The sequence below is a fragment of the Haliotis rufescens genome, unplaced genomic scaffold, assembly GCF_023055435.1.
Source record: "Haliotis rufescens isolate VD_foot unplaced genomic scaffold, xgHalRufe1.0.p SCAF_5, whole genome shotgun sequence".
NCBI classification, from domain to species: domain Eukaryota; kingdom Metazoa; phylum Mollusca; class Gastropoda; order Lepetellida; family Haliotidae; genus Haliotis; species Haliotis rufescens.
The window spans coordinates 49,564,265-49,584,812 of record NW_025964223.1 but is presented as its reverse complement, the minus strand read 5'-3'; the positions used below and the strand labels follow the sequence as shown (position 1 = coordinate 49,584,812).

General features: G+C 42.7%; 1 protein-coding gene and 2 non-coding genes across 3 annotated transcripts; 1 reads left to right on the top strand and 2 right to left on the bottom strand.

Annotated features, from left to right (window-relative positions):
- The first annotated feature begins 4,963 nt into the window (after window positions 1-4,963).
- LOC125373525 (histone 24-like) lies at window positions 4,964-13,747 on the top strand. Its single transcript, XM_048384652.1, has 2 exons — window positions 4,964-5,521; window positions 13,576-13,747. The coding sequence occupies exons 1-2, from the start codon at window positions 4,964-4,966 to the stop codon at window positions 13,579-13,581; spliced, it is 564 nt and encodes a 187-aa protein (XP_048240609.1). The 3' UTR covers window positions 13,582-13,747.
- Window positions 6,771-6,889, bottom strand: LOC125373613. The gene has a single exon (XR_007218453.1). It is a non-coding gene; the product is annotated as a 5S ribosomal RNA (ribosomal RNA).
- A 1,073-nt stretch (window positions 13,748-14,820) lies between the features above and the next one.
- Window positions 14,821-14,939, bottom strand: LOC125373612. The gene has a single exon (XR_007218452.1). It is a non-coding gene; the product is annotated as a 5S ribosomal RNA (ribosomal RNA).
- Window positions 14,940-20,548: the final 5,609 nt, after the last annotated feature.

The following is a 20,548-nucleotide window of genomic DNA, read 5'->3' as shown; positions in this document are numbered from 1 at the left end:
CCTTACAGCATCTGACCTCCCCGCCCCTGCAAGGAACCCTAACTCCAAAATATACAACTGGTACGACAGGGATTTTGACCCCCCACCTTTATCCTACGAATCTTCACATGACAACGAGGACGACCTCCCACCACCCCCAAACCCACCACCCCGCCGCCAACCCAGGATGCCCAAGCCAAGAGCACCAAGCTCAGGTCGCTCTGCTAGTCTAGCGTCGTCACGGGGTCGTAGGCAAACACAAAAAAAAGGCAAAACCATGACTCCAGCTACCACAGCCAGCCATGAACAACCAAACCCAGGGCCACCACCAGTCACTACAAACGTAGCCCCCAAACCCCCTAAATCAAACTCAAACCTCCGTTCAATAGACACAACACCACCAGTACACACAGCACAAGATGCAATCATCAAACTGCAAAACATCCAACAAAATCTCATAGAATTCATCACTGCACTAACCCTCTCTCCCAACAACACAATCGAAACAATTCACCAATATCTTCTCCAAACCTCACTATACACTCTCCCTCTAGTGCAATTTAAACACAATGTCAAATCAATCAAACTATGATGGGACACCACAAACACACGCAAATACACACACTCCTACTGCTACTACTCACCATGCACATAATCCAGTGGAATGCAAATGGCATCATATCTAAATCCCATGAAATTAAATCACTAATAAAACTAAATAAGCTCAACCCACAAATAATAGCCATTCAGGAGTCTAAAATACCAAAGAACAAACAATTCACTATACCAAATTACACCACAATAAACAAATACCGCACATCAAAAAATCCAAGCGCTCCACATGGTGGCCTAACACTACTGATACACGACACACTTGGTTACCAAAAAGTTCCAATTGACACTCCTCACTTAGAAACACAAGCGTACACAATCTCGACAGAAAACACTAATATAACACTGATAAACATATACCATCAAACCACAAACCCTTTCGACAACACAGACCTTGAAATCCTAGCAAAGCACATCACAAAAAATACTATATTGTTAGGAGATTTAAACGCGCACCACCATAGCTGGACTACTAGAGACCACACAGACAAATTTGGTAATCTACTATACGCATGGGCAGAACAAAATGATCTCATTATCTTAAATGACAAATCCCCTACCAGATACAGCCCACAGGAAAACCAAAACTTCCTCACTGCAATAGATCTGACAATAACTACCCCAAATCTGGCAAGTAAAACTACATGGGAAGTATTTGACGACCCATGGGGTAGTGATCACTTCCCAATCTCAATAAATATCAAAACTGGTTCAAGTTATATATCAGAACAAACTTCACGAGATCCAAAATTTAACTACAAAAAAGCAGACTGGGAGAAATACAAAACCTTAACCTACCAAATTGACAACCTAAAAATTATAGATTCAGACCCTGAAATCTTTTCCAAAAAATTAACAAAAGAAATTATCACTATAGCCACTAAGTGTATCCCCAAAACAAACCCCAACCCCCAACGAAATAAAGTTCCCTGGTGGACCCCAGAAATCAAAGAGGCTAGAAGACAAAGAAAACGAGCATTTAGACGCGCAAAAACCCATCCACATGAACTCCCACACGCAAAACAACTACGAAACAGTACACACATGTTAATAAAAAACACGAGAAAAGAACACTGGGAAAAATTCTGCAGTACCTTAAACACAACAAAAAACAATTCAAAGGCCATGTGGAGCAAACTAAAGGCAATAAACGGTACCAAAAAATCATCACACATCCACAAAATAGACAACCTTACTGATAACAAATTAAAAGCGCAAACATTAGCTCAACACTACCAACATATAAGTAGTAACACAAACCACCCCACTTCACTCCAACAGAAACTACTCACTACACCTGATTACATCACACAACCACCCCAAGCCCATATACCCTACAACGCACCCTTAACAATACACGAGCTGACACACGCTCTCCAAAGCAAAACCACGTCGTCTGCTCCAGGAGCAGATGACTTAACTTATATTTTACTAAAAAAACTCAGCATGCACGGAAAACTTCTTCTACTGAAACTCCTCAATGCAGTCTGGGATACCGCTCAAATACCTACGACATGGAAACAAGCACTGGTAATCCCAATCAAAAAACCAAACAAACCCCCACAGAACCCAGAATCATATAGACCCATATCACTCACATCAAATATGTGCAAAATCATGGAAACAATAATAAAGAAAAGACTTCAACACCACATAGACTCAAACAATCTCTTACATGCAGACCAGAGCGGGTTCACGCCAAACAGAACCACCCTAGATCACATCATTCGAATTGAACACGACATCAGAGTAGCCCAGGCTAACAAACACTATCTCCTAGCTGTATTCATCGATTTCTCAAAAGCCTTTGACATGATCTGGAATGACGGCCTAATCACTAAATTGTCAAACAAAAATATTAAAGGACGTATGCTAAACTTCATACACAACTTTCTCAAAAATCGTACCATAACTGTAAAAGTAAACAACACACTTTCTGACCCACATCCCGTCCAAAACGGTACACCTCAAGGCAGTGTCCTTTCTCCAACACTTTTCAATCTTATGATCGATGACATATTCACAGACATCCGCTCAACAATCAAACCAGCTAAATTTGCAGACGACGCATCACTTTGGACTTCACACAAAACACTAGGTACAGCGCAGGAACATATCCAACAAGAACTCAATGATATTGACACATGGGCAAATACATGGGGTTTTAAAATCAATACTGACAAAACAGTAGCCATACTCTTCAAAACACCTAACATGCAAAACTACTCCCCACCTTTAACTCTAAATAACTCCCAAATCAACTACAGCACACAAACAAAATTTCTAGGCCTAATACTCGACCAACACCTAACATACACACCCCATATCAAACACCTCATCACAAAATGCAACCATGATCTTAACTTAATGCGCAGCATACGGGGAACAAGCTGGGGAGCAGACCAGCACACGCTACTTACTGTCTACAAAACACTCATCCGACCCAAGTTAGAATACGCCGCACCCGCATACGACGCACTCACACAAACAGACTCCAAGAAATTAGACTCAATACAATACAAAGCACTATCAATCTCACTAGGTACAATATCAGGCACAGCACTCACATCTCTCTTAAAGCTCACTGGGGAAATAGCTCTCCCCCTTAAACGCAAACAAATCACACTAAACTACTGGGCTACAGCATGCACAAACCCATTGTTAAGCAGCCTCATAACAACAACAGAAAATCTACCACTAAGACAGAAAGTCAAACTAATCAAAAAAAGACGAAGACTCCCATTCACCATTCGGCTAAACCACCTTCTCAAAACATACAAACTTAAAAACATAAAACTCACCCCTGTCATTCATGACTACTCATATCACCTGCCACCTCCTCATACTGACACTGGTCTAACAAACATCACAAAAATAACATCAAACAAGCACCAACAAAAAATAATGGCAATGGATTACATACAACAACACTGGCCAGACTGGACATACATCTACACAGACGGGTCACACAACCCGACGGACCACACAACAGCCTTCGCAATACACACAACCAAACCAAACATAACCACCACATCAGCACGCATCCCAAACCACCTATCCATACATACCGCCGAAAAAACAGCAATCTATATGGCCTTCAAAATGGCAGAGACAATAACACAAAACAAACTTCTAATCCTCACAGATTCACTTAGCTCAATACAATCAATTAAAAACAGAAATTACACAAACAGGCCACATCTACTACACCGAATACTACACTTAACGAAAACATTAACAGAACAGAATAAACAAATCAATATTGCATGGGTACCCTCACATATTGGGATCACGGGAAACGAAAAGGCAGATCAAGCGGCCAAACAAGCAGCAAAAAATAAACATATTAATTACCCACTGACATACAGCAAACAGGAATATAAATCCATCATAAATAAACTAATAACCCAAGAAAACTTCAAACAACTGCACACCTCCCCCGCCACATGGACATACAAAACAATAAATAAACAAATCAATAAAGTAAATCTTTCTAGCAACTCACGTAATATACAATCCGCACTAAACAGGCTATATGTAGGCATCACAAAATTAAACTTTCGCCATTCCACTGGGCTCTGCCCCACATGTCAAGTTCCCCAAACAATACAGCACTTATTCTACACGTGCACACTCTACTTACCACACAGAATACAGTACATCAACACACTAGATGCAAAATACACAAAAACTATCCACACACTCCTATCCCCCCACAATCCCCCACAAATACAAAAAACAATCATAAATTATGTCACAAAAACAGATATCATAAAACTAATCTAACACCACCCACAAAAGCGACACAATCATCCATCCAACTTCCTAACGGATATAAACCAAACGCACCTCCCCCAAGACATTTAAAAAACCCACAAAAAAACAACAACAACAACAACAAAAACCACACAAAAAACACCCTAAAATCCCAAATCGTTATTTACTCACTGCCCACTATCCTTCCTAACAAAACCCACGTGACACAAAAACAACTTAAGAAAACTATCAAATAATTTCTAATTCTTCCACAAACCACACAAAACATAACCAACTATAAATACTCCAAATAAATCGCTACGCCAAGTCCCAACACACCAACCACCCAGCCCTCCACCCGATTCCCCTGCCCCATAAAACCTTACATTTTTTTGGGTGGCTACCTTAGCATATCTCCACTATTCACGTCATTATCAGGACTTTATTTTTCAAATTCTCCCTATCTACTAGAACGGGGCCATCCCGACCCCGAAATTAGCTATGCTAGAAGGGGTCGTTAAAACTAAGAAACTGACTGACTGACTGGGGAAGTGTCATTCGCTCTCTGTGCTTCTCTCGTAGCTGACGTGAATTTTTACCACTCAAACTTACCACTATGGCTGATGCTGCTGCTGCCCCCGCTGTTGTCAAGACTCCCAAGAAGAAGGCTGCTGCCAAGCCTAAGAAGGCTGCCGCACATCCTACCTATTTGGAGATGATCAAGAAAGCTATTTCAACCCTGAAGGAGAGGGGTGGTTCTTCCCGACAGGCTGTTCTGAAATACATCTTGGCCAACTACAAGGTTGGTGACAACCAGGTGGCCATCAATGCTCGCATCAAGACTGCTTTGAAAAATGGAGTCAAGAACGGCGCACTGAAGCAATCAAAGGGAACTGGAGCCGCTGGATCATTCCGTCTTGGCGAGGCAAAGAAAGACGAAAAACCCAAGAAGGCTAAGGCAGCTGCCAAACCAAAGAAGGCTGCCAAATCCCCCAAGAAAGTCAAGAAGCCAGCTGCTGCCAAGAAGCCCAAAACAGCCGCTAAGAAGGCCGCTAAGTCACCAAAGAAGGTGAAGGCTGCAGCCAAGCCCAAGAAGGCGAAGACACCCAAGAAGGCAGCAGCCAAACCCAAGAAGGTCAAGACCCCCAAGAAGAAGGCAGTCAAGCCAAAGAAGGCTTAAGCTCTCATTGTCACGCCTTCGCTCCACATTTCTGTGGTCCAAAGGCCCTTTTCAGGGCCATCCAAATACCCCAAAAGAAAACTTGAAAACACTGATAACAAAACAATAAATATGTATATTAGCAGTAATAAAGTGCAGGTTCTCGTGATAACAGAGATAACGTGGCAGCAACACCCACCACGCACATAACACACATAGGTGATGATGATAAAGGTATGTCAGGGATTTTATTGTGTGTGTGTGTGTGTGTGGGGTGGGGGGGGGGGGGGGGGGGGGGGGGTAGTGTGTCTTCACACTAATGACTGTTGTTATGCTTGTTTATTAACCCCCCAAATGGGTGTATGTTGGAAAGTGAGGCGATTAGTGTCGTTGATATATATAATATCCTGAGTGCAGACTTCCTATGTGTGTAGCTGCACATGCACGTTGTGTTCAAAGGTGTAAAACGGCGATAAAGGCCAGACATCCACGGGGTGTTTTACCGACACACGCCTCGCCTGTGCACGACTTTTCAAATAGAGCGCCAAGAGTTGTGCGCCCTTGGTCGTGTGCGTTTCGCCTAGCCCCCTACCTGCAACATGTCACATCTACATGTTGTATGGCGAGAGAAATGTATGGAAATACTTTCTAATAAGTCTAAAGTACGTTTGCCAGCGATCAGCTAGAACGGGGAACATAAAATAGCTGGTTTATCACACAGTCGCGTCGTTTTTCTTTCATATTTTTAAAGCGTGTCAACAGTGATCAGCTTGCTCACAGCTTTCAAAATACATTTTCCAGCAGCAAGCCAGTGAACTCCTATTGACAGGCGCTCTGTACGATCTAACTCTTTCTCCTTTTCTTATCTGTGTAGGCAAAGAGATGTGAGCCGAGACTTAACACGAACAACATTATAATTTTACATGTATATATTATATATTCATGCTTTGAAAGTAAGAAAGTAAGTAAAATAGTCAATTATCGGTGCACGCAAACACCTTTATGTGGCGAAAAGGACGTACATGCCTTCAGAATAGTTGACGAGTTGGGTGAACTGACAACTGAATATGATCACATGTATAGTGGAAAATTCCTTTCTGTAAAGGTATGTAAGAATACATGGCTGGCAGCTATGTCTTTGAGCAGACATGCATGAGTGGGGCCATTTACAAGGAAATAAAAGTGTATGATTACATCAGATGTGAATGAGGCAAGTGCACCTTATGGTCGAAAAAGAAAAAAAGTGGGAATCGCACAGCAAAAATGTCTACTGCACCCGGTGTTCCCAGGCGGTCACCCATCCAAGTACTCTCCGGGCCCGACGTTGCTTAACTTCGGTGATCGGACGAGAACCGGTGTTTTCAACGTGGTATGGCCGTAGACAATGCTTGTTGGCAAACTTTAGCTACATATAGCCACCACACATTGGTAAACAGACATTGCCATGAAAACAGCATGCTCGCGTTTTCAGCGGGTTCAGTAGACATGTTGTGTTTGTTGATTTATGATGTATATTTACAGGGATTAAAATCTAGCCGTTCTAAAAACATGTGATCACTGTTTAACACGAGGCCCGGCACACTCGCTCACTCGATCCGGCCTTTCGTCTGAAACATTCACTTTTCGTTGATGGATGGTAGCCTATATTGTTCTGGTAAAATTAACATCCAAACGACGAAGACCCCTACTAATATCGTGCTATTAAGACAGGCAAAAAGACTTAATCTGTGACGACCGATCGAGTGATCTAAACACCAATGTATATATGTTACTGTTCGGGGCTTCGCGCCCTAGCTGCTTGTGTCCCGAGATCCTCGTCTTACTAGACTGTTTTCCTGAAAGTAAAATCCCCGTTACTTACTTGTTATGACAAAGTTAGTTTCAACTCTAATTGAAGTGACCAAAATTATGTCTCCAGAAATATAGTGTCAAATGTTTTCTGTTGCAAAATGGCGAAGTCGTCAGAAAAACGTGCTTCATTGTCGTTGTTTGAAAGCTTGTTCTAGCTTATCATAGGCAATACTGATGAGTGTTGTGTTTTACTTTCATAGTTAGATATATTGAGAATTGACAGGCAACGTTTAAAATGCATAAACTTGAGTCTCAAGGCTAAAAATGTGCTTTTGAAAGTAGCGATGTCTACATTTTAGACTGGGTCGCTTCATTGGAAACAGCACGTGTGGCTTTGAACTTCACCCGTGAGCGTTGCTATTGTAACCGAAATGTAGCCAAATGTTTTTACTACCTAACTGTATTGTTGAAATTGAAACTTTCCTTGATTAAGAAGTGATTATTCGGATACAAATACACGAAAAAGCACACGCGCTTGTAAGCGTGCAGCTATCAGCCACATTTCGCAGTTTGTACTCCAAGCTAGCAACACCTCTTCAGCCTACGAAGCAACCCAAGCCATCCAGCCACCAAGCCAACCTCACCCAGCAAAGCCTCCCAAGCCAGCACAGTTCCCACTGCTAGCCAGCCCAAGAGCAACACCCCGGTAACTATCACAACACACCCATACAATTTAGGTTAAAATTACTCACACCCAAGCCAACTTAAAACACCAAACCACCTAAACCTCTAGCTTAAAACAAACCACCACCCAAGCCAATCCGTTACTATCACAACACACCCTTTCAACACTAGGCCAAAGTATCTCACACCCAAGCCCACTAAAAACCACAAACCTTTAGAAATCTCTTAACCTAAACAAACAACCTCTCCAATCCAACCCTATATAGAGTAGAAACCAGTCAAACCAGTCAAACACAATGATTCATGCAAATATGGCAAATATGGCAAAATGGTAGAGAAATGGGTTGAGGACGACAATCTCATAACTCTGAACAACGGCAGTCACACGCGTTATGACCAAGTCCACAACACGTGGAGTTCAATTGATCTCACAATTGCCACCAAAAACCTCGCCTCACATTGCCAATGGCAAGTCCATGACGACACTTGGGGAAGCGATCACCTTCCTATACTCACCTACATAGGTAGCCCACCACAATTAGAGGAACAGCCCAATCCTCAGCCCACATGGGACTATGCAAAGGCTGACTGGCCTAAATTCAGGAAGGAATGTGTATCATTCAAGTCCTCAGAAATTGCCTCGGATGATCCTGATCTTTTTTGCCAAAATCTCACCTCAGCAATTATTGCCGCAGCTGAAAAATCAATTCCAAAAAAAGACCACAAAACTGGCAAAACGCCGGTACCATGGTGGAACAGGGAAATAGCAAAAGCTAGGAGAGTGAGAAAGAAAGCCCTAAATAGGTCAAAAAGGGATAAATCAGCCTTTGCCCAAGTCCGAGCAGCCAGGACGAAAGTAAGACAACTCATAGACGATTCTAAAAAAGAGTCATGGCAGACCTTCTGCAAATCCCTTAATGAGAAAACAAATGCTAAAACAGTCTGGAGCAAAATACACGCAATCAGGGGTAAGCGTAAACCCACAAAAATTCCCAAGTTAGCCAACGCCCATACAGTCAAAGAAAAGGCCAACATTCTAGCTGAGCACTTCTCATCTGTCAGCAGCAACACAAATTGCAGCGAAGAATTCAAACAGGCAAAAATGCTTATGCCTAAGATCTCAAAACGGCCGCAAAGCAAGCATCTGGTATACAATATACCATTTACTGTGACAGAGTTTGATGATGCGATACAACATAGAAAAGGCACAGCACCTGGTCTTGACACAACCAGCTACGAGATATTGAAAAACCTACCTGATCAAACCAAAGGCTTACTCACTGAGTTGTATAACACGATATGGTCCAAAGGAGAAGTCCCAAAAGCATGGAAACATGCTGCGGTTATCCCGCTGCTAAAGCAAGGGAAAGACGAAGCCCTACCAAACTCTTATCGACCGATCTCACTCACCTCAAACATGTGCAAAGCCATGGAAGCCATGGTTACAAAAAGGCTCATGCATCATCTTGAAACTGGCAACCACATAAAACCTGACCAAAGTGGCTTCAGGAAGGGACACTCGTGTCTAGATCATATTCTAAGACTGGAAAATGAAATAAAAAAAGCCCAATTAAACAGACAATACCTAGCCGCAGTATTTCTGGACTTCAGCAAAGCCTTCGACATGGTATGGCATGACGGACTCCTCTCAAAACTATCACAAAATGGAGTTGAAGGGAACATGGCAAACTTCATAGACAGCTTCCTGCAAGACAGGTCGCTTTCAGTTAAAATAGGGAACAATCGATCGGATCCTATGGCACTGGACAATGGCACGCCACAAGGCAGCATTATAAGCCCAACCCTGTTTAATATCATGATCAATGATCTTTTTGACCATGTCAACTCTCCTACCCAAACTTCTAAGTTCGCTGATGACGGAGCAATATGGGTAAAGCACAGAGATATCTCACAAATCAGAAAAAAACTCCAGTCAGCCCTGGACGGAGTAGATCAATGGTGCAATAAATGGGGATTCACCCTTTCAAGTGAAAAAACTGTTGGAGTTCTATTCAAACGCCGGGGGAAAGATGCTATGATACCCCGTGTCTCCATAAAAGGCAAACCTATCAAATTCGAAAAATCTGCAATATTTCTTGGAGTTATCCTTGATCAACACCTCACTTGGCGCAAGCATATCGAATATGTGGAAAACAGATGTCAAAAAGACCTGAACGTATTACGGGCAATTTCAGGCACATCTTGGGGCACATCGAGGGACACTCAGCTGGACCTCTACAAAGCTCTTATCAGATCAAAAATTGACTATGGTTGTGAGGCTTTTCACTCAGCATCAAATACTGTCTTGAGGCGACTAGACAGAATACAATACAAAGCCCTAATACTGGCCACAGGCGCAGCGACAGGCACCTCACTAGAAGCACTACAAGTAGAAACGGGAGAACTCCCATTGAAACTAAGACGAGAGCAGGCAATATTATCGTTCTGGGGACGAACATCAAACCCTTTGGTTAAAAAGATATGGCAAGACAAAAACGCTCGAGATGAGGCCCTAGCTCGAAAAAATCCCTCACTAAAGCCATCTGGGATATTAGTACGTGAACTCATTCGAAGTCACAATTGCGATGACATTCAGCCTCCAGAAAGTCACTACAAAGGGTTACACCCTCCCTGGACTTTACAAACTCCCAAAGTTGACACTGCTTTAACATCAGAAGTCACTAAAAGAGAAAACCCAACCCTACTACGTTCAGTAGCTATCACTAAAATTCAAACTACCTGGGACAGCTGGGCCCATATATACACTGATGGATCCAAGAATCCTATCAACAACAGTGCTGGTTACGGGATCCATATCCACAGCTCCAAACCCCAAGCACATTCAGTTCGCTTGCCCGATGGTCAGTCAGTATTCACGGCTGAATTGGAGGCAATTCATCATGCACTCAAACTCATACCGGAACTCCCGGAAGCAAAGGCAGTCGTCCTATCAGACTCGCTAAGTGCACTTCAGGCCATCAGTGGAAGAAACTCAAACTCCAGGCCAAACACAGTCAACAATATTCTATACGAATATACAAAACTATCGGACCAAGGGCAACAGGTGGAGCTGTGTTGGATCCCCTCTCACATAGATATTCATGGAAATGAAAAAGCAGACTCACTGGCGAAGCTAGCTCTAGACAAAGCGGATATACAGCCTATTCCCTTTAGTAAACTAGAGATAAAAAGCAAAATCAAAGCCTCCATAGCAAAAAGATGGCAAACCCAATGGGACGCAAGTAAGATCGGCAGATGGCTATACAAAATTCAACCCAAGGTCCAACAAAAGCCAAACTCATACTCAAATGAAAGGAAAATTGAAACTGCTATCTCACGCCTCAGACTTGGTCACAAAAAGCACTATGACAAGGTTTGTTCATCTTGCAATCAGGCTGAAACCATTGACCACCTGTTACTAGAATGTCAAGACCATGCCCCGGCCCGGGCTAGGTTAAAACAAGAATTGCAGTTAGATCCGCTATCTGTCATAGATCTCCTAAAGCCAAGAGATGCAATAGCGAAGGCCAAACTAACTCTATTTCTGAGAGATGGACAGCTGCTCGAACGTATATAAACAGAGCAGCCAAGGATAAAAATGAAATCATATCAATATAAGAAAATAGAAATCATATCAATGCAAAAACAGAAATTATGTGAACACCGAACTCACAATAGATATGTGAACCCTTCTCACACACAGGAGTCCCAAAGAGGGACAGGTCAGCCGAAATTGCCTAGGCAGAAGGCGACCTCTTAAACACCTAATGCAACAACAACAACAACAAACACAACTCACCCAGGCACTCTCTACAAATACCCCCATACAAAACCCAAACACAACAAACACTCTCTCACACAAGCTCACCATGTCCGACACACGCACAGTCACAGTCACCCAGGCAGACATACACCAGACTGACACTCCTACACCATCGGAGGCGCACAACACCTCCGATCGGACACCCGAGACCCTCATACCACACGATTTCGGAAACAAAACCACAGTCAACCCTCCAAAAACTTCCGAATCGACCGCAGCCACCACAAACCCTAAAAAACGGAAGCTGGACTCTTCCAACACCTCATTCACATCACAAGCAGCATCACTGGTCACCTTCGCCCTCTACTTCTGCGCGGCAGGCCCCGTCATAAATCTAACTAAGGAACTCTCAATTAACAAAGTAGGACTCTGGTTTAAAAAACAAAAAATCCAATACAACAAAATCAGAGAGGCACACAAAGGATACCAAATTATCTTTCCGGACCTAGAATCACTAAACTTAGCTAAAAAAGTAACGGAGATCTTCCAATTCACAGTAACCCATCAAACCCCAAATTGGCAACTTTATACTAGAGGCGTAATCAGAGTAAATCCTAGGGAATCAGATGAAGACTTAGCACTTTACACAGATGAAGCCAACCTAAATAACCATACCCTTCTTCAACCCAAAATAACCAGCACCAGGAGAATAACTTCAAACAGAAACGGCAAAACTACAAACACACCAATTGTTATCATAAACTTTCAGAAATCAGAAAAATACCCTCAAGCCCCAAACTTCATCTCTTTCGGCGCTTCTACTAAACTAGAGGTTAAACCCTACATTAAGCAAGTAAAACAATGCTCAAACTGTTTACAATACAATCATACTGCTAACACCTGTACATTTAAAAAAACCAAATGTAGGACTTGTGCTCAAACCCAATGCCCAGGAGCCTGCGCTCCCTGGTGCATACATTGTAAAGCAACTAATCACTCCTCTCTCTCCAACAAATGTCCCCACAGACACACCCTCACCCAACAGGCCAACAAACACATCGACATTGACTCGGCCAAACTCCAAACAAGAAAACAAACACAGCATACAAACAATCCACTCTTACCCACACCGCAACCAAACAACGACCGACACCTACAATCCCCATGGGATGGCATCCCCAAGGTAATCCCCCAAGCAACAACCACACTCTACCACCACCCACGCAAACCCCAAACCTTCGCCACACCACAGCCACTCGCTGCATCCACACCCGCAAGCAAAACAAACCGCACCTCACACGCCTCAACCCTACCCAACACCATACAACCCGCAGCCACCAGGGCAACAACAACCACACACGAGCAAGCACTACCCGAAGACACAAACAGCACTCAACCCATGGACATACCCAGCACGCACACGCAAGCACTACCAAACACACAAACAACCCCCATGGAGAGTGAGGAGATAAACCAAAGCAATATAGACGAAGACGAATACGATACTGAAGATAATGCAAACGAAATTGAAATTACCCGATCAGCACCTAAAAAATTTAAAAACCGCAAACGCAAAATCCAATCTCAACCCCAAACCCCCATAACTTCCAAACTAAACAACATCACAATCTTACTGGCCTACATGCTCAAACAAATAAACCCAGAGGCTAGCTCCAAAAATCTTCACAAAGTAGCCCTAAACCTAAAACTGACCACTCAAAGTTACAAGGAATTTCTTACAAACTACTCAACAGCAACCGCAGGACTATAGACAATCCAAACAAACAATAAATCCATAATCTCCAAACACTAAAAGCCCAAATAATGACAGGCTTAAGCTCTCATTGTCACGCCTTCGCTCCACATTTCTGTGGTCCAAAGGCCCTTTTCAGGGCCATCCAAATACCCCAAAAGAAAACTTGAAAACACTGATAACAAAACAATAAATATGTATATTAGCAGTAATAAAGTGCAGGTTCTCGTGATAACAGAGATAACGTGGCAGCAACACCCACCACGCACATAACACACATAGGTGATGATGATAAAGGTATGTCAGGGATTTTATTGTGTGTGTGTGTGTGTGTGGGGTGGGGGGGGGGGGGGGGGGGGGTAGTGTGTCTTCACACTAATGACTGTTGTTATGCTTGTTTATTAACCCCCCAAATGGGTGTATGTTGGAAAGTGAGGCGATTAGTGTCGTTGATATATATAATATCCTGAGTGCAGACTTCCTATGTGTGTAGCTGCACATGCACGTTGTGTTCAAAGGTGTAAAACGGCGATAAAGGCCAGACATCCACGGGGTGTTTTACCGACACACGCCTCGCCTGTGCACGACTTTTCAAATAGAGCGCCAAGAGTTGTGCGCCCTTGGTCGTGTGCGTTTCGCCTAGCCCCCTACCTGCAACATGTCACATCTACATGTTGTATGGCGAGAGAAATGTATGGAAATACTTTCTAATAAGTCTAAAGTACGTTTGCCAGCGATCAGCTAGAACGGGGAACATAAAATAGCTGGTTTATCACACAGTCGCGTCGTTTTTCTTTCATATTTTTAAAGCGTGTCAACAGTGATCAGCTTGCTCACAGCTTTCAAAATACATTTTCCAGCAGCAAGCCAGTGAACTCCTATTGACAGGCGCTCTGTACGATCTAACTCTTTCTCCTTTTCTTATCTGTGTAGGCAAAGAGATGTGAGCCGAGACTTAACACGAACAACATTATAATTTTACATGTATATATTATATATTCATGCTTTGAAAGTAAGAAAGTAAGTAAAATAGTCAATTATCGGTGCACGCAAACACCTTTATGTGGCGAAAAGGACGTACATGCCTTCAGAATAGTTGACGAGTTGGGTGAACTGACAACTGAATATGATCACATGTATAGTGGAAAATTCCTTTCTGTAAAGGTATGTAAGAATACATGGCTGGCAGCTATGTCTTTGAGCAGACATGCATGAGTGGGGCCATTTACAAGGAAATAAAAGTGTATGATTACATCAGATGTGAATGAGGCAAGTGCACCTTATGGTCGAAAAAGAAAAAAAGTGGGAATCGCACAGCAAAAATGTCTACTGCACCCGGTGTTCCCAGGCGGTCACCCATCCAAGTACTCTCCGGGCCCGACGTTGCTTAACTTCGGTGATCGGACGAGAACCGGTGTTTTCAACGTGGTATGGCCGTAGACAATGCTTGTTGGCAAACTTTAGCTACATATAGCCACCACACATTGGTAAACAGACATTGCCATGAAAACAGCATGCTCGCGTTTTCAGCGGGTTCAGTAGACATGTTGTGTTTGTTGATTTATGATGTATATTTACAGGGATTAAAATCTAGCCGTTCTAAAAACATGTGATCACTGTTTAACACGAGGCCCGGCACACTCGCTCACTCGATCCGGCCTTTCGTCTGAAACATTCACTTTTCGTTGATGGATGGTAGCCTATATTGTTCTGGTAAAATTAACATCCAAACGACGAAGACCCCTACTAATATCGTGCTATTAAGACAGGCAAAAAGACTTAATCTGTGACGACCGATCGAGTGATCTAAACACCAATGTATATATGTTACTGTTCGGGGCTTCGCGCCCTAGCTGCTTGTGTCCCGAGATCCTCGTCTTACTAGACTGTTTTCCTGAAAGTAAAATCCCCGTTACTTACTTGTTATGACAAAGTTAGTTTCAACTCTAATTGAAGTGACCAAAATTATGTCTCCAGAAATATAGTGTCAAATGTTTTCTGTTGCAAAATGGCGAAGTCGTCAGAAAAACGTGCTTCATTGTCGTTGTTTGAAAGCTTGTTCTAGCTTATCATAGGCAATACTGATGAGTGTTGTGTTTTACTTTCATAGTTAGATATATTGAGAATTGACAGGCAACGTTTAAAATGCATAAACTTGAGTCTCAAGGCTAAAAATGTGCTTTTGAAAGTAGCGATGTCTACATTTTAGACTGGGTCGCTTCATTGGAAACAGCACGTGTGGCTTTGAACTTCACCCGTGAGCGTTGCTATTGTAACCGAAATGTAGCCAAATGTTTTTACTACCTAACTGTATTGTTGAAATTGAAACTTTCCTTGATTAAGAAGTGATTATTCGGATACAAATACACGAAAAAGCACACGCGCTTGTAAGCGTGCAGCTATCAGCCACATTTCGCAGTTTGTACTCCAAGCTAGCAACACCTCTTCAGCCTACGAAGCAACCCAAGCCATCCAGCCACCAAGCCAACCTCACCCAGCAAAGCCTCCCAAGCCAGCACAGTTCCCACTGCTAGCCAGCCCAAGAGCAACACCCCGGTAACTATCACAACACACCCATACAATTTAGGTTAAAATTACTCACACCCAAGCCAACTTAAAACACCAAACCACCTAAACCTCTAGCTTAAAACAAACCACCACCCAAGCCAATCCGTTACTATCACAACACACCCTTTCAACACTAGGCCAAAGTATCTCACACCCAAGCCCACTAAAAACCACAAACCTTTAGAAATCTCTTAACCTAAACAAACAACCTCTCCAATCCAACCCTATATAGAGTAGAAACCAGTCAAACACAACTCACCCAGGCACTCTCTACAAATACCCCCATACAAAACCCAAACACAACAAACACTCTCTCACACAAGCTCACCATGTCCGACACACGCACAGTCACAGTCACCCAGGCAGACATACACCAGACTGACACTCCTACACCATCGGAGGCGCACAACACCTCCGATCGGACACCCGAGACCCTCATACCACACGATTTCGGAAACAAAACCACAGTCAACCCTCCAAAAACTTCCGAATCGACCGCAGCCACCACAAACCCTAAAAAACGGAAGCTGGACTCTTCCAACACCTCATTCACATCACAAGCAGCATCACTGGTCACCTTCGCCCTCTACTTCTGCGCGGCAGGCCCCGTCATAAATCTAACTAAGGAACTCTCAATTAACAAAGTAGGACTCTGGTTTAAAAAACAAAAAATCCAATACAACAAAATCAGAGAGGCACACAAAGGATACCAAATTATCTTTCCGGACCTAGAATCACTAAACTTAGCTAAAAAAGTAACGGAGATCTTCCAATTCACAGTAACCCATCAAACCCCAAATTGGCAACTTTATACTAGAGGCGTAATCAGAGTAAATCCTAGGGAATCAGATGAAGACTTAGCACTTTACACAGATGAAGCCAACCTAAATAACCATACCCTTCTTCAACCCAAAATAACCAGCACCAGGAGAATAACTTCAAACAGAAACGGCAAAACTACAAACACACCAATTGTTATCATAAACTTTCAGAAATCAGAAAAATACCCTCAAGCCCCAAACTTCATCTCTTTCGGCGCTTCTACTAAACTAGAGGTTAAACCCTACATTAAGCAAGTAAAACAATGCTCAAACTGTTTACAATACAATCATACTGCTAACACCTGTACATTTAAAAAAACCAAATGTAGGACTTGTGCTCAAACCCAATGCCCAGGAGCCTGCGCTCCCTGGTGCATACATTGTAAAGCAACTAATCACTCCTCTCTCTCCAACAAATGTCCCCACAGACACACCCTCACCCAACAGGCCAACAAACACATCGACATTGACTCGGCCAAACTCCAAACAAGAAAACAAACACAGCATACAAACAATCCACTCTTACCCACACCGCAACCAAACAACGACCGACACCTACAATCCCCATGGGATGGCATCCCCAAGGTAATCCCCCAAGCAACAACCACACTCTACCACCACCCACGCAAACCCCAAACCTTCGCCACACCACAGCCACTCGCTGCATCCACACCCGCAAGCAAAACAAACCGCACCTCACACGCCTCAACCCTACCCAACACCATACAACCCGCAGCCACCAGGGCAACAACAACCACACACGAGCAAGCACTACCCGAAGACACAAACAGCACTCAACCCATGGACATACCCAGCACGCACACGCAAGCACTACCAAACACACAAACAACCCCCATGGAGAGTGAGGAGATAAACCAAAGCAATATAGACGAAGACGAATACGATACTGAAGATAATGCAAACGAAATTGAAATTACCCGATCAGCACCTAAAAAATTTAAAAACCGCAAACGCAAAATCCAATCTCAACCCCAAACCCCCATAACTTCCAAACTAAACAACATCACAATCTTACTGGCCTACATGCTCAAACAAATAAACCCAGAGGCTAGCTCCAAAAATCTTCACAAAGTAGCCCTAAACCTAAAACTGACCACTCAAAGTTACAAGGAATTTCTTACAAACTACTCAACAGCAACCGCAGGACTATAGACAATCCAAACAAACAATAAATCCATAATCTCCAAACACTAAAAGCCCAAATAATGACAGGCCTAAATATCTTTCAGTGGAATGCGGACGGGCTTAACTCCCACAGCCACGAATTAAAAGCTAGATTTAAACTAAAACAAGGACCACATATAGCGTGCATCCAGGAAACTAAATTCTCCAATAAATCCAAATTCTACCTACCAAACTACAACATAGTCAGACATGATAGACCTAAAAACAAAACAATTAGAGCATCAGGTGGCCTACTAATACTGATTAGAGAAGACATAAGTTACGAGGAAATCAAAATAAACACCCCAAACCTAGAAGCCAATGGTATCCAAATCACCCTTAAAAACCAAAAAATAAACATCATAAACATTTACCACTGGCAACAACAGAAAATCCAACCGGAGGATCTAAACATACTCAAAAAGATAGGCAACAAATCTACCATCTTTCTAGGAGACTTCAACGCCCACCACCCTTCCTGGGGCACGGGAGATAAACTAGATAATCACGGCAAACTAATATCAGAATGGATAGAAACAAACAATTTAGTACTATTAAATAACAACCAACCTACCAGATACGATAAAAACAATAGAGACATGTCGGCTATCGACCTAACCATATGTACAGCAGACTTAGCTCAAAGTACCCAATGGGAAGTTCACGACGCCCCCCTAGGAAGTGATCACTTCCCCATAAACATAACCATAGGAAACACTAACGTCCCAAATCAATCCGAAAGTTCAGAACCCAAATTTAACTACAACCAGGCTAACTGGGATAAATTCCAAGACATATGCAACCAAGCTAACCTAGTAGAACTAGAAAATAGTGACCCAGAAATATATTGCCAAAACCTAACGGACTTCATAATAAACGCAGCCAAAAGCGCAATCCCCTTTAAAAAACCCAATAAATTGGGTAGGCCCTCTGTACCCTGGTGGAACGAGGAAATAGAACTAACTAGACAAAAACGTAAAACAGCCTTCAACAAAGCCAAACGCGACCATAACCACATACCAGTAGCTCACCAACTAAACCACCAGGTACAAAAACTAGTTAAAATAGCAAAAACTAGAGACTGGAAAAAATTCTGTGAGGGATTAAACAACCGCACAGACGCCAGAACGGTCTGGCGTAAAATCCACGCCGTTAGAGGCCTAAAACGTCACAAAAAGACACCTAACATAAATAACTCAACAACTCCTAGCGAAAAAGCAGATAACCTAGCAAACCACTTTTCGGCCACAAGCAGTAATAACAATTTCAGTGACAAATTCCAACTAAAACTTAAAACAGAAACCAAACCTAGCCAAGACCCAAATAACGACGCCCTAGAAATAAATCAGCCGTACACAATAGAAGAACTCAATTATGTACTCCAAAATAGGAAAAAGGGAACAGCCCCAGGACTAGACCTAACCTCCTACCAAATATTAAAAAAACTCCCCCCTAAACTACTCCAGACACTACTCAAACTATATAATCTAATCTACATAAAAGGCCATGTACCAACCCCCTGGAAGGAGGCGCTAATCATACCTATTCCCAAACCCGGTAAACCAACCAACCAAGCTAACTCTTATAGACCAATTTCTCTTACTTCAAACCTTTGCAAAGTAATGGAATCCATGGCCAAAAATAGACTTCAACACTATCTATCTCAAAATAACATAATAAACTCAGATCAAAGCGGTTTCACTCCTGGCCGCTCCACCCTAGATAACCTCGCTCGTCTCGAACAGGATATTAAAACCGGTCAACTAAACAAACAATACACAACAGGCATCTTTCTGGATTTCTCTAAAGCCTTTGATATGGTATGGCATAACGGATTAATCCAAAAACTTAAAAAAATAGGACTTAAAGGTCAAATCGTTAATTACATCCAAAGCTTCCTCCAAAACCGCAAAATTACAGTGGGTATAGACCAGGCCTTGTCGGAGCAGTGTCCCCTAGAAAACGGCACCCCACAAGGCAGCATTCTTAGCCCCACACTTTTTAATATAATGATAAACGACCTATTTGATGGCTTATCCCCTAAAATAAACACCTCAAAATTTGCGGATGACGGAGCCCTCTGGATCCGCTCCAAAAGTATCTTAACATCTCAGGACTTACTACAAAAATCCCTAAACAAAATACAAAAATGGGCAGACAAATGGGGCTTCTCCCTAAACTCCGAAAAAACGACAGGAATAGTATTCAAACACAAAAGTATGAAACGGGCCTCCCCTTTCCTAAAACTAAACAATAAACCAATCAAATTCCAAAAGCAAACTAAATTCCTAGGTCTAATTTTCGACGAGCATCTCTCCTGGGATGCTCACGTCCAAAACCTAACCACCAGATGTAGCAAAGATCTAAACACACTAAGATGCCTAACCGGCTCCAACTGGGGAGCCTCTAAAGATACCCTCCTCAGCCTCTACACATCCCTAATCAGATCTAAACTAGACTACGGCTGTGCCATATAC